General features: G+C 39.0%; 3 protein-coding genes and 1 non-coding gene across 5 annotated transcripts; 2 read left to right on the top strand and 2 right to left on the bottom strand.

Annotated features, from left to right (window-relative positions):
- The first annotated feature begins 409 nt into the window (after positions 1-409).
- Positions 410-4,751, top strand: LOC140773353 (aspartate aminotransferase, cytoplasmic). Its single transcript, XM_073115855.1, has 12 exons — positions 410-678; positions 789-860; positions 945-1,006; positions 1,091-1,174; positions 1,577-1,676; positions 1,768-1,888; positions 2,127-2,290; positions 2,547-2,684; positions 2,881-3,002; positions 3,641-3,735; positions 3,898-4,018; positions 4,354-4,751. The coding sequence occupies exons 1-12, from the start codon at positions 442-444 to the stop codon at positions 4,436-4,438; spliced, it is 1,401 nt and encodes a 466-aa protein (XP_072971956.1). The 5' UTR covers positions 410-441; the 3' UTR covers positions 4,439-4,751.
- A 140-nt stretch (positions 4,752-4,891) lies between these two features.
- Positions 4,892-7,040, bottom strand: LOC140773354 (rho guanine nucleotide exchange factor 8-like). Its single transcript, XM_073115856.1, has 6 exons — positions 6,926-7,040; positions 6,599-6,753; positions 6,442-6,516; positions 6,070-6,342; positions 5,600-5,920; positions 4,892-5,514 (listed from the first exon to the last, which is right to left on the bottom strand). The coding sequence occupies exons 1-6, from the start codon at positions 7,038-7,040 to the stop codon at positions 5,080-5,082; spliced, it is 1,374 nt and encodes a 457-aa protein (XP_072971957.1). The 3' UTR covers positions 4,892-5,079.
- An 842-nt stretch (positions 7,041-7,882) lies between these two features.
- TRNAY-GUA (transfer RNA tyrosine (anticodon GUA)) lies at positions 7,883-7,967 on the top strand. Its single transcript is given in 2 exon segments — positions 7,883-7,919; positions 7,932-7,967. It is a non-coding gene; the product is annotated as a tRNA-Tyr (tRNA).
- A 282-nt stretch (positions 7,968-8,249) lies between these two features.
- LOC140773044 (shaggy-related protein kinase eta-like) lies at positions 8,250-13,110 on the bottom strand. 2 transcript variants are annotated; one of them, XM_073115376.1, is made up of 12 exons: positions 12,950-13,110; positions 12,332-12,418; positions 12,198-12,257; positions 11,843-12,115; positions 11,691-11,765; positions 11,532-11,588; positions 11,111-11,251; positions 10,959-11,009; positions 10,709-10,804; positions 9,992-10,075; positions 9,227-9,328; positions 8,250-8,764 (listed from the first exon to the last, which is right to left on the bottom strand). In XM_073115376.1, exons 1-12 carry the CDS (start codon positions 12,962-12,964, stop codon positions 8,696-8,698), a joined length of 1,110 nt encoding a protein of 369 aa, XP_072971477.1. In that variant the 5' UTR covers positions 12,965-13,110; the 3' UTR covers positions 8,250-8,695. The 2 variants fall into 2 exon arrangements, with proteins under 2 accessions (XP_072971477.1, XP_072971478.1); XM_073115377.1 differs by having other exon boundaries at positions 12,332-12,415; positions 12,950-13,092.
- Between the last annotated feature and the right edge of the window lie 135 nt (positions 13,111-13,245).

Raw genomic sequence — 13,245 nt, 5'->3', positions numbered from 1 at the left:
TAGCTTCTTTTGGGGCCTTTTCAGATAATGCCACCCGTCTCCGGTCGTTATACCCTTTTGAGGCCCGAAAGGCCCATAAGGCTCATGGGCTTAACACCCATTTCCTTCTTACGTATTTCTCTTTATATATATATATATATTTCAAATTCATAATTTCCTCCCGGTAAAAATGCCGCTCACCGTTTCCCTGCATACCCCTCTCGTGCCACGTGCCTTCTTCGCCCACGGAGCTTTCTCGAATCTTCCGCCACGTGTCTTTTATTGGACTCCAAGGCCGTCCCGGTCCCACCTCTTTCCGATGGATCCACACACGTCTCGATCTCAACGGTCATCATCACGCCACGTCTCCTACCTGCCTCTGTTTCTTAAGTAGACGAAACCGGGGGCGCACGTATGAACGCACTTCCCCGCTCGGGAGTAGCGCGAAAGTTAGATAAAGTAATGAATGCGGGTAACGTGCACGGGGTGTGCCCGTCCCCGGGGCGGAGGTTAAATACACTGATACGCCATTTAGGAGGAGACTCGTCTTCTGCTTCCAACTTTGCCTACTTCAAAGCTTCTCCTCCCATGGCGTCTCAAAACCCTTCTGATCTCATCGCTCCTTCGCCGGCTGCTGGATCGTACGGAGGATCCGTCTTTGCTGCCGTCGTCCAGGCTCCGGAGGACCCGATCCTTGGGGTAATCTTCTTCTTTGCTTCTCGCCGTTTTTGATCGGTTCTTGCGATCGCTAAGGTTTCGATTTCTTATTCATTTCCTTGATTCGATTGTGAATTTGATATGATAACTAGGTGACAGTAGCGTATAACAAGGATCCGAGCCCGGTCAAGGTGAATCTGGGCGTTGGAGCTTACCGAACTGAGGTAAAAAAATAAAAAATCAATGCGGCTCATCGATCGGATGATGAGGTAGCTTTTATTGATCCAGTTGGTTTCACCGTTTAACAGGAAGGAAAGCCGCTTGTTCTTAATGTGGTCAGGAAGGCGGAGCAGATGCTGGTTAACGATCCGTATGATTTAAGCACTAATCTCTTGCTTCGATGGTTTGAATAGAATTCGAAGATAATTTTAATTTGCAATTGGTGCTCGATTAGGTCTCGAGTGAAGGAGTATCTCCCGATCACTGGTTTGGCGGACTTCAATAAATTGAGTGCTAAACTCATTTTTGGAGCCGATAGGTGCGTAATGGCTGTTAAAAGTTTAAGCGTTTTTAACTAACTGTTGATGGTTATTGTAAAGTATTTTTCTCATTGGACATGCTAAATACTACTACGTTCGGCCTGTAAATTTAATATGTGTAGTAATCTTATTTATCCTTGAAAATAATCTAGCATAGCTTGATTCAATAACCTGTAAATCAAATATGTCATCTCTTTGTTTACATTTTACTTCTTCTTAAGTTATGTCCCTCATTTCATGTTATAATGTGGATGTATTTCTCTTTTTGTTCAATAAGCTTGATACCAGATGAGGTTGGACTTCTGTAATTCCCTACAAACAAGTTATACTACTAATAGTTCAGCTCTCCTGTAGTATCTTATTTTTCATGCAGAAGTCATTAATTACCTTCTCCTTCACAGTCCTGCTATTCAAGAAAACAGGATTGCCACTGTGCAGTGCTTATCAGGAACTGGTTCTTTAAGAGTTGGAGCTGAGTTTCTGGCAAGGCATTATCATGAAGTATGGATTTCTTCTTACTTGATAGATACTATTATATTCAATAAACCTCTATTTGATAGTTCTGCGACTAAACAGTATACCTGTCACCCAGCGCACAATATATATTCCACTGCCAACGTGGGGAAATCATCCAAAGGTTTTCACATTAGCAGGGTTATCTGTAAAGACTTACCGCTATTATGATCCTGCAACACGTGGGCTGGACTTTCAAGGTAATAGCCTAACTCCATCGTGGCTTATCAGAGGGGGTAATGCTAGCTCATAGTAGCTAAAAGATCAGTTGAATTTCTCAGTGCATGCTATTACACGGTTAGTTACACTTAGTAGTTTGTGAATCAAGTTAGTGTAGGTTTCTTTCTAATTGATTTGTTTTTGACATGTGAACCAGAAAATCGTGACATAACTTATCTAAATGCTTGCCTGTCCACCTGAAAATTTCTTCTGAAACAGGTCTGGTTGAAGATCTTGGTGCTGCCCCTTCTGGTGCAATAGTGCTTCTTCATGCATGTGCACATAATCCTACTGGAGTAGATCCAACTCCTGATCAGTGGGAGAAAATTAGACAACTTATGAGATCAAAAGGGTTGCTACCTTTCTTTGACAGTGCTTATCAGGTGAACATGTGATGAATGAACTGTTTTCTTGTATTATTTGTTGTTGCAGTGCTTTCACGTGAACTTTCATTGCCTGCCAGAGTCCAGATAAGAATGTATAATATTTATGGATCTTACACATTTCGACTGAGTTACATATGGCACAGAACATGATAGGAGAAGATAATTGTCAATTTATAGTGTTTGTGTTGGTATAATTTAATTAATATATTCCTCCCTACTGTTGCATCTAAGATGCACTCTGTTTCCTTCGTAGGGATTTGCAAGCGGAAGCCTTGATTCTGATGCACTGTCAGTTCGCGTGTTTGTTGCTGATGGTGGTGAATGCCTTACAGCCCAAAGCTATGCAAAGAACATGGGTCTTTATGGGGAACGTGTTGGTGCACTAAGTATTGTAAGTGCTTCATTTACTTTCTAATTCCACTTAATGTTTTAAATTTTTGCTCCTTCCCTCATCATGTAAATTAGTTTTTCAAGTGTTTCTTCTGCCAAACTTAACATTTCATAGGCCTATAGAACATTATTGAATTATTTTCTGTAATAGGGATATATCTGTTATATTATTCAGTAACTTTCTTTTCATGTTCTAGGTTTGCAGACATGCAGATGTGGCTGCTAGGGTTGAAAGTCAGCTGAAGCTTGTTATTAGGCCCATGTATTCAAATCCTCCTATCCATGGTGCCTCCATTGTGGCTACCATTCTTAAGGACAGGTAGGACAGCTAGTTCTCCTGTTGGAAGTTTCTCACTTGGTAGAATTGAGTTGAACAATCTTCTCACTAGCCAAAGAAATATTTTTCCAAGCTGTTATAAACTTTCTCTTTGTAGTTATTCCTTAAGGATGCCTTTATAGTGAGCCAAATCAGTGACACCTGATATGAATTTTTTTTTCTAATTTTGACTGTCAGTTAGTATCCTTTGTTGCTTTTGGCAGAAATATCTGGTTACTTAATTGTGGAGTTTGCATTCACCTTTAACTAATAACGATGAGTTTGAAGGTCAACTTTGTCTCAACCTTCATAAATTGCACCACCATATTGTAGATAAAACCTCTAGCGAAAGACAAAGGCGGCAACATTGACTTCTTCAAATAAATTTACATGCATCTTTTGTGATATTTAGAGATAAGACAATTTCAGTATTCTTCCCATATGCTGTTATCATATTTGTTTACACATGTCGATTGAGGTAAAAGATTGTCTTGAATTATTCTGCAGCTGATTCCACATTGTGAGATGCATATAATATATTATAAGAATTATCACTTAGTAGTGTCTCGTACAAATCTGCCCTTTTTGTTACAGTATCATGACCATCCTGATTGTACTTTTTTACCTAATTTGCTTTCTAGAGAGATGTACAATGAATGGACTATTGAGCTGAAAGGCATGGCCGATCGAATAATAAGCATGCGTCATCGACTTTTTGATGCTCTGCAAGCCAGAGGTATATTGCCTGACCTTGTTCTTGATCAAAATCATCATCAGTTGCTCAACAAGTTACCCTTTTAGTGCAAGCTTATTCTTGTGCTCTCTAGCTACTCGAGATGATATGAGAAGTAAGAGGGTTTATGAACGGGTTTGACTGGCTACTTCTTAACACATGCAGGGACTCCTGGTGATTGGAGTCACATCATCAAGCAGATTGGGATGTTTACTTTCACAGGGCTTAATAACGAGCAAGTGGCCTTCATGAGGAACGAATATCATATCTACATGACTTCTGATGGGTAATTTCTTCTTTTTCCATTACATTGTATTTCTTAATTACAAAGAAAGGTATGCATTTTGGAGTTGAACTCTTGTACTTGGATCTTAGAGACATTCATTCCTCAATTGATTCTCATTCAGTCATTTGTTGTGATGCTGCAAACTAGAGTATGCCCTCACCAGCAAATCTCTTGTTCTGACAAAGGAAAATATCATTTTATATCATTCAGTAGGACGATTCTATTCTATTATGTTAGGTCAACCATGGCTAGTCTTTGGCGGATAGAAACTTCCTCTAAGTGAGCTTGTAGATGTTATTTTGACTGTCAATATTAACAAAATTAATTTCATACAGGAGAATCAGCATGGCTGGTCTGAGCTCGAAAACGGTTCCCCATCTTGCAGATGCCATACATGCAGCTGTGACCCGTGTAAACTGATCAAATAGAAACACTCTGTGGCGGCGACATTCCAAAGTCAGATGAGGTTGTAGTCAGTCAGTATTTATGACTTCGTCATGTAATGCTCCTGTTACTAGAATAAATTGATCGTCGAGTCCGAACTGTCTTCCGTAGACAATTTTGAACTTATAGATTATTTGGATTTCAAGCATTTCCTTCTAAGCTGTTATTGTTATCCGAGTTCTCAACTTGTCGAGGACTGTCCCATTTGCTGCAACTCTTTTACTTTATTGACTTGTAAGTCTATTATCCACAATTTATGAAGGGAGAGCGGCCAAAGAGGTTATCTGTACGTTAGTAATTGATACTTTGTTTAGCATGGCCAGGTTTGGTGTACTCATTTGATGTACTGTTGAGTTACACCTAGCAGGAGCTTGTTTCCATGATGAGTCGGAATTGCCAAACCTCTCTTGGGAGGAGAAAATTTTGGCGAGGAAAAACTAGTAGTCAACTCAATAACTTTTCCTCGTATCATATCCATCAGTTCGCCTAAAATAGTGTTAAACCAGATTACATTCTGCTACTCGGATGTATACATTCATTATGACAGCTCTTTGTGACACTTCTCAGCTATATACATGCATCTGTTGCCTTAAGTCTCTTTTTCTTTAGCATAACTATTAATGGCGTGATGTTGGGCTTCTCAACCCTCCCAAGTTCTCAAGTTTCTCCATGAAGGAAAACTTCTTATGAGTTACAACGTTAGGAAGTATTTTCACAAGCTTTCCGTCTTGTACGTTCTTCGTCGCCTCCAGTTTACCTGAATCCTCCTCTGCATCAGAATCTTGATCGTAGTGCCAGCCCATAAAATCTGATAGTGTCATTGAAGCAGGTGGTTCCATTTTATTTAGCTTCTCGATCTCCCCTTCGGGATCAAGAGCACTCACTGTAACTGCTTCTGAATCTGTCAAGGATGGCCTTCCTTTCGACTTCCCAAGAGTTGGATTTTTCGCAAGAGAATCGGCGTAAAGAACGTCCTCAATTCGCGACAATACTGTAAATGCTAAGCTCTCTAAAATCCTTGAGTAGCTCTCCAATATAGAGTATCCAACATCCTGAAGAAACATGCAATAGATATTAAATTTGATGAAACTAGTAGTTCTTCAATAGTACTAGAATCAAAGACTTGTTCCTCTCTACCATGTTGTACTGAATCTTGCTTATGTCAAGCGCTGACTGAGGAATTCCGGGAAATCTATGCTTGAGGATGAGCAAGATAGTCTTTGCTCTTTCTTCGAATTGCTCTCTTTTCTCTAAGCTGACAGCTGACCCCCATGGAGATTTGGCATCTTTGTTGTGCATCTTCCTCTTCCAAATGACGGTAGACGCCTCGATCCGGTTCTTGAGGTCGACAATCTTATGCTCCGTCGACAAATCAAGAGATGATAGGAACTCTTCAGGATCAAAAACATCAAAAGTTATGCTTCGATAGATTGAATCTCCAAGGCTTGCTCTTCCATTCTACCATATGAAATAAGAAATAAGCCGAGTTTAATTCAGGAACATAACTCTTAGGATAATTTTATAAGAAATCATCACAATTCAGGCGATCAATATAAAAGTATGGAATTTATAGATATGCTAAATGTGAATTGAAATTGTCGCATAACCTTTGGGAGCGATTCTACATATGCTTCAGGAACCTCCATCTCCATTAGAACATTAGCATTTATAGCCATAGCAGCTTTGAGCACCTGGTTGACAAGCTCCTTCTGATGCTGAAGCCATTTCCCCGAGACATCAGATAGCCCCTTTGGCGGCACTTTAACGGTCGGGAGCCACCATTTGTCATCCTCCCTCTGTGAATTACCCTTCTCGGATTCATCAGCATCTCTGGACAAGTACCAGAACTCATTGTGGCCACTGAAGTTGTCAAGGTACTCCTGTTTTCAATCAAGGAAAAATTGCTAACGTTTGTTACTTTCAAGTTCTCAAGAGTTCAATTCCTAAGTCTCTTTAAAGTTGTGTATAGCCTTCCTTACTATGAGCATGGCGTCAAGCTTTCGCAAGGCGGGGATGTTCATGTGAAGATCTCTTCGTTGCTGAGTTACCATTATCTGTAAATATAGAAGTAAGAAGAAAGAAAATTTATGATATTTTTTGGTAATAGAATTGAAATCGTGTAATTAATTATATGACCTCCATATTTGTTCCATCCTTTGATAATTGTTGAGAAGGAACAAACTCTACAATATAATCAGTGACAGATAAAAGCCAATCTATCTCTTTCCTCCACCTTCCCTTCCTCTCTGCTGACATGGGCTCTAAACGCCGTTGCTCACCAAATACAGAAGCTGAACAATTACAGAGAACAGTTAGAATGGCTAACTGGTGCTGGAAATTATAGGACTCCAATTCTTGGGCACTTGGGCAAAGAAAGAATTATTCGAAGATATCCAAAATTTAGAGAGAATTAGCCTTGCAAACTGACATTATCATTGTGGCAAATAGGATTGAATTCTCTACCTGCAAGGTTGGTGATGGCATTGGAGAGAGCCAGAGCAGAAGAAACTCCTTTGCCGGAACCTGACATGTCTTCACCCAATAACAGCTTTACAAACCTCTCTTTCATCAAATCCATATCTATTAGAAAGAAAGAAAGAAAGAAAAGAGAGAAAATTTTGGCTCTCAAACACAACGCATTGGGCATTAGAAATCCAGATACAGTCTATCTGAAGGCATCTGACTCACCTGAGGGATGGCCATTGCATCCTCCTTCCTTGCTAAGGCGCGACTTGGGTCCTCTTTTCGACCTCGAATCTTGGTAGTTCGTCGACGATGGCTTGTCGTCCACCGTCGACGTATTACTCTCCATAACTAGGCTATTATGAGCCTTGCAGTTCGAATTTCCCGACGTTCTTGTGCAGAAAAAGAACCTGTCAAGGCTGTATACTCTCTTGAGAAACTTAATCATTAGACAGCGGCAATTGGATCACTGGAGCTCAATCCACCTCTCAAATGGAACAAATGAGAGATTTATTGAAGACAAGAGAAGATAAGGGAAAACACTTATATTGTATAAGTGCAGCAGATAGATTCTAGAGGAGGGAGACCCACCTCTCCAAATGAGGTAAGGAGAGGATGGGGGATAAATTTTGGAGTTGGTTCGGGAATAAGAGAAGGAATTGGTAACTTCCTAGGGTGCTCTAAGATCAACAAGCAAAGGGACGACCGAGGGGCTTCCTCTTCTTCTTCTCCTTCTCCTTCTATCTAGGAGATGGAGTATGGAAGGTCCATGTAGAGAGAGAGGGAGAAAGAAAAGGTGAGCTGATGGAATGGAGAGAAGATAATAGAAAGTAGCCGTTTTTAGTCTGCTTCCTGTTTTGGAAACTTCGGAGGTTGGCCAATAGCCCGCGAAAGTTGGATGGAATTTTAAACGCAAAAAAAGATCCTTTTATATTCTAAAATTTAGATACTACAACACCGATCTTAGCTCAGTTGGTAGAGCGGAGGACTGTAGTATGTGCAGATAATCCTTAGGTCGCTGGTTCGAATCCGGCAGATCGGAAGATGTTTTTATATTCTTTTTTATGGTTCCAATTCGTTTTCATATATATATTTTTTTATTTCATTTTTTAGAAATTGTTATTTATTCCATTTTTCGTACTAAAATATACCAAGTAGGCTTCTGGTTGTTTTCTCTAAATTCGTTCAGTAGAAGAGGTTGTATTTATCTTAAAAGAGTGCATAAGTTAACGCATGGGAGAAGAGATCAATGTTTGCATATAGCTAATTAGGCTGCTGGGAGACATCAATGTTTCTTTCATCAAAATCATCAGAAGATTGAGGAGAGTTTGAAGAGCTTCCAACTAATTAGGACATGAATAGAAGATTCTGATTTCCAGCTTTACAACTTTAAAACTCTGAATCAGCTACAGAGATGATTTATACAAAGACCAACAAATTACAAAGCAAAATCTATTCAAATTCTGCGTTACACTGACTCTAAAACAGAACAAGAAAGTAATTGAGAACATTGACATCGTCGAACATGAGCGTAATATTCCACAGCTGAAGAAACCTGCCACTTCTCGTCATGAGGCGCAGCTTGCATTTCTGAAAACTCAACATCTTGCAGAAATTTCTAAGTATACAGATCCTGAGAGCAAGACTAATGCAAGAACCACCCCACAGCGTGGTCCAACTTCATAATGCATCTAAGCAATCTCCATTGCTACCGACTGCAGTACATAGATCATTTAAGGTGATTATAGGTCCCAGCTCCATGTAGAAAATCTATATTGGTTTGCGTCTCAAGTGTTCTGGAATCAGCTTGCAGATGAGATCTGGTGAAGCGCCATTTATCTGCAGAAAATTTGAATGAATACTCCATGGATATTACAATAAACCAGTCTTTGTTATATGACCAAATAAGCAAAAGATACTATCCAAATCACAAGGCTAAGGGACGGATTCCAGGGGCCCCAGGTCAGGGATACATATGCATGGATGGACAGGGATAAAGTTACTCATACATAGTAATAATGGGATCTGTTGACTTTATATGACCTCTAACATGGTTATTTGACACTTTAACTAGCAGAAAAAACTTAAAAATTAGAAAACATATGTTTCCACCATAATATGCTGATAAATTTGAGCATTTTTCTGTCATATGTAACCATCGGCTGTTCCTCATTTTTGATGCATTCATTAACTAGCCTAAGACATCATGTTAAATTAGCTTCAGAAAAATTATAGCACTAGCACTATGATGAAGAGAATATTTACATGGACATGGAGCATTTAACAAATTCAAAACATTACATCTAGTTTGAAGTCAAAGAGACCAGGCAGAGGGCGGCCATTTGGTAAACGTGCATTTGATTCTCTTAGCTCATCAAAAAAGGGATGGGCACAAGCTTCAAGCTGCAGCATAAAAGATCAAATGCTTTAAAAAATGAAAAGCAAAATTCAATTGTAAAGATACAGTAAATAACCTCAATCTTAAAATATTCAATGATCATTCCCATATATTTTTCCTGTATCCAGAAAATTAGATGTTTCTTTCTGTTGGCTACTAAATGAAGTTTACAAATTACACACTAGTAGCCAAAAACTTCAGCAGCAGTGCAAGTGAAACCCAAGATAGTCTCTTAGAGCAACTAAACTAAAAGTTTAGCCCTTGATTTGACCCATAAAGACAATATTGACCACACCCCTTGTCTGACGAAGAAAGCATCCAACAGAGAGCTTAAGATTCTACAGATTATAGTGAATGACTACATTAATAGGTCTCCTTGGAGGAGTAGCACTGCTTGGTTGTACACTCCAATCCCAAGCCGGTTAAGCAAGAAGCGAGGAAAATGCATCCTTCAGTGTTTGAGCTCTTTCGGTTAAAAAAGGCAGAAAGCGAATGCCTACAAAAACCTGTTGCTACTTATATGGAAAGATAAAACTTATTCGGAATTGCACTCACTACATAAAGTTGTCTGTAGGTATGTGATACAAATTACAAAGATGACTTGTTAACAATGAAATTGTCTGCTTCACCAACTTAGAGAAGTGCTATAGAGAAACAAAATAACTCACAGCAGTGCAACGCAGACTTGGGGAGTACTGGAGAAGGCGTGAAGTTAGATCGATTGCTTCTGGTGGCATTTGCTTGTGGAAAATCTGAATATTGGAAGTTTAGAACACATTATGGAATTCTTCAAATAACCAAGTATTATGATATTTGTAACAGCTACATGAAAAAGAACATCTAAATTTTATTAACAGATGACATAATGATTCCCGCTGTACTCCTGCTGATTGCATATTACCAAATTATGCCATCTGGTAATTGACACTCAGGAGTAACCACATTACCTTAACAAGTCCAGTGCTTGCGGTAAGGGTCTTTTCTAGCTGTATGAGGTAATGAGGCATCATGTAAATATACTTTAGCACATTAAAATGAAGATTAAGGTACACGCCCTTCCAGCTGCTGTATTCTGAAAATCAATCTGATATAAAACAATATCATAATATATGCTTCCTGGGTGCTTCTATGTTCTATAAATTTTTCATAAATAGTTCAAGATTTTTTTCTACCAAAACCAATAGTCCAATACTACTGAAACTGTGGAAACTGAAAGATTAAGAGGCATGTGAAACAGGAAAAGAAGTGGACACTTAGAACCTTCTTTGTTACTTCAACTATATATGTAATTCTCTCATCAATGTAGATACTATGGATTGCGAAGAAAATGAAATTGTAGGCATCCTACTAATAAAAAAGGATAAGAAGGTTATAAGCTCTCCAACCTTGTGCCATGGATGAGCTTTTATCTGTGGAAATTTGAACTCAGTATAGTTCGGATTCATGCACCTAATTTCCTCGCGAGTAGGAGTGCCAAGGACCTGCACAAATAGCACTTAACAACCATTGGCACATAACTTTCACGAAATCACAAATCTAAAACCAGAAAAGAATTATAAAATCTCCTTGAATTCAAAATAAGTTTAAGTACAAGAAAAAGATCAACATAATAACCAATAAGGAGTGCAGAATTACCTTGATTATCTCGACAAGCTGACCGACAGCACTTTCTCCAGGAAATAATGGCTGATAGGAACTTCTTTGGGTTAGAATCATTGGAGCTCAATGGAGAATCAAATAAATATGTATTCTCAAACTAATGAAACATGATGAAGAGTATCACTGACCTGACCAAGAAGTAATTCAGCAAGAACACAGCCTGCTGACCATATATCGATTGATGTCGTATATTCTGTGGCACCAAATATCAGCTCAGGAGCCCGATAATAACGAGAGCAGATGTACGAAATGTTTGCTTCACCCTTAGTCTGATATTGCAGTTCAATGAAAAGAAAAAGAAAAGGATCTCAACAAGAAAAAGTAGTCACAAGGAAAGGTATCTTGAAAGTGTGATATGCAACCAAACATTCATGTGCCAACAGAAGGGAAAAAAAAATACAGAGAAAAAAGTCAAGTATTGCAAAATGATTATGTTCCTTAAGACTTCTATGAAAGGTTATAGATAACAAAATCCTATCAAAGTACCAGTCCTAATTACATAATTATAATATCAAACGCCAATTAGCTTCTGGCTAAGTAAAATAGTACCAGAACTTTTGCACTTCCAAAATCACAAAGCTTGACTTGGTGAGTATGAGGATCCACCTACAAATTTTCCATTAAATGATAATAAGAAGACATTTTAGACATAAATTAATTCTTTTTAACTAAGATGGAGAACTTCAAGGAATCTGAGACCAGACGTACCAAAAGATTCTGCGGTTTCACATCTCTATGGCAAACTCCCAGAACGTTATGTATGTAGGCTAAGCCTCTAAATATCTGCATAAAAGACCTGATAACTTCCACGAGCACATCCACAGAAGAAAAGTTAAAGAAGAGACTATGATAGTACATACCTGATAAGTATAAAGCTTCACATATATAAGCGGCATCCTTTGGTTCACGCTGCAGTAATTCCTCAAAACTCGGTATAAAGATTCAGGTACAAATTCCATGACCAGGTTGAGGAAAAGCTCATCTCTATTTGTAGTGGAGAAAAAGCAGTGTTTCAGAGAAATCACATTAGGATGATCCATCGATCGCATCAATTGCAGCTCACGATTTTTATATCTTTTATCCTGCAAAACCTTCTTAATTGCAACAGTCTCCCTAGTTTCCAAGCATTTGGCCTGTCAAATAACAATTACATATGTCACCAAAACACTAATTGGGATCACAAGTATTCAAACCTTCAAGAGCAAAGAAACAGACCTGGAAAACAACTCCGAAAGAACCAGTCCCAACGACACGCTCTGCCATGTAATGGATGGTCTGCGAAGCATATCCACCCATTAAAGCAAGAATTCAATACCTAAGTTAACATCAAATACTTTTAGGACAATGACCTGCTTTGGTTCGCCATTTTTGCCGCTGATGGTGGTGGAGATGATATGACCCGTGACCGGATCATTTCCCTCGACAGCAGATGGCTTCTGTGACAAATAATTCACTTAGCAAAACTAAATTTAGCTACAAAAGTTGACATAGCTAACATAAAGCTAATCAAACACAAATCACCATCATCTTGGGAACAACAGCAGAAGAGAAAGACAAAACGACGAAGGCCCTCAGAGAAAGGCATCAAGAGTACTCTTAAAGTTGCAATTATATAAGAAAAGAAGGGGAAAAAAAAATTTGGAAAGAATAAACACTGGCCAACACCATCCTCATCAAGAAATCCAGGAAGGAGATTAATTGCAGAGCAAGCAAGCGAAAAAGGGGGAAGTATATTTGGCATCAAGGAGGCGTAAAGTAATACAGATCAGGTAACGCCAGTCAACACCGTCGATCCAAAACTTCTAAGAAACTGATAAAAAACGAGCGGGAGAGCAAAAGAAAGAATCTCAAATCGAAAATCTAGTCGAAGAGTGAGACCTAGAACATCGAATTGAGATAAGAAATCCATAAGAGAAGATCGTGCAAATAAAGGACAAAGAAGAGGAGAGAACGAAGAGAGTTACTACCTTATCGTCGGCCATCGGGGCCGGCGGGAGAGAAAGAGATTTAGAGCGCCGTGGCCAGAGAGAGAGAGAGAGAGAGCACAAGTAATCAGTTGTTGCTGATCATCGTCTCTCTCTCCCTCTCTCTCTCTCTCTCTCTCTCTCGCCCCACAGATTGCAGATCAGTCGCTTCAAAACCACGGTATCGGAATTTGGCATTTAACACCTTCGACAATAACTAATTTCCTTTGTGGAGTCTTTTGCATAAAATATAAATGATTTGGGGTTATATTTGTCAGTTATCAGTTATCACTTGTAAG

This window comes from Typha angustifolia, chromosome 13, assembly GCF_048772165.1.
Source record: "Typha angustifolia cultivar Huaian chromosome 13, ASM4877216v1, whole genome shotgun sequence".
NCBI lineage: Eukaryota > Viridiplantae > Streptophyta > Magnoliopsida > Poales > Typhaceae > Typha > Typha angustifolia.
Note: the sequence above shows the minus strand (reverse complement) of the source record. Positions and strands in the feature narration are given on the sequence as shown.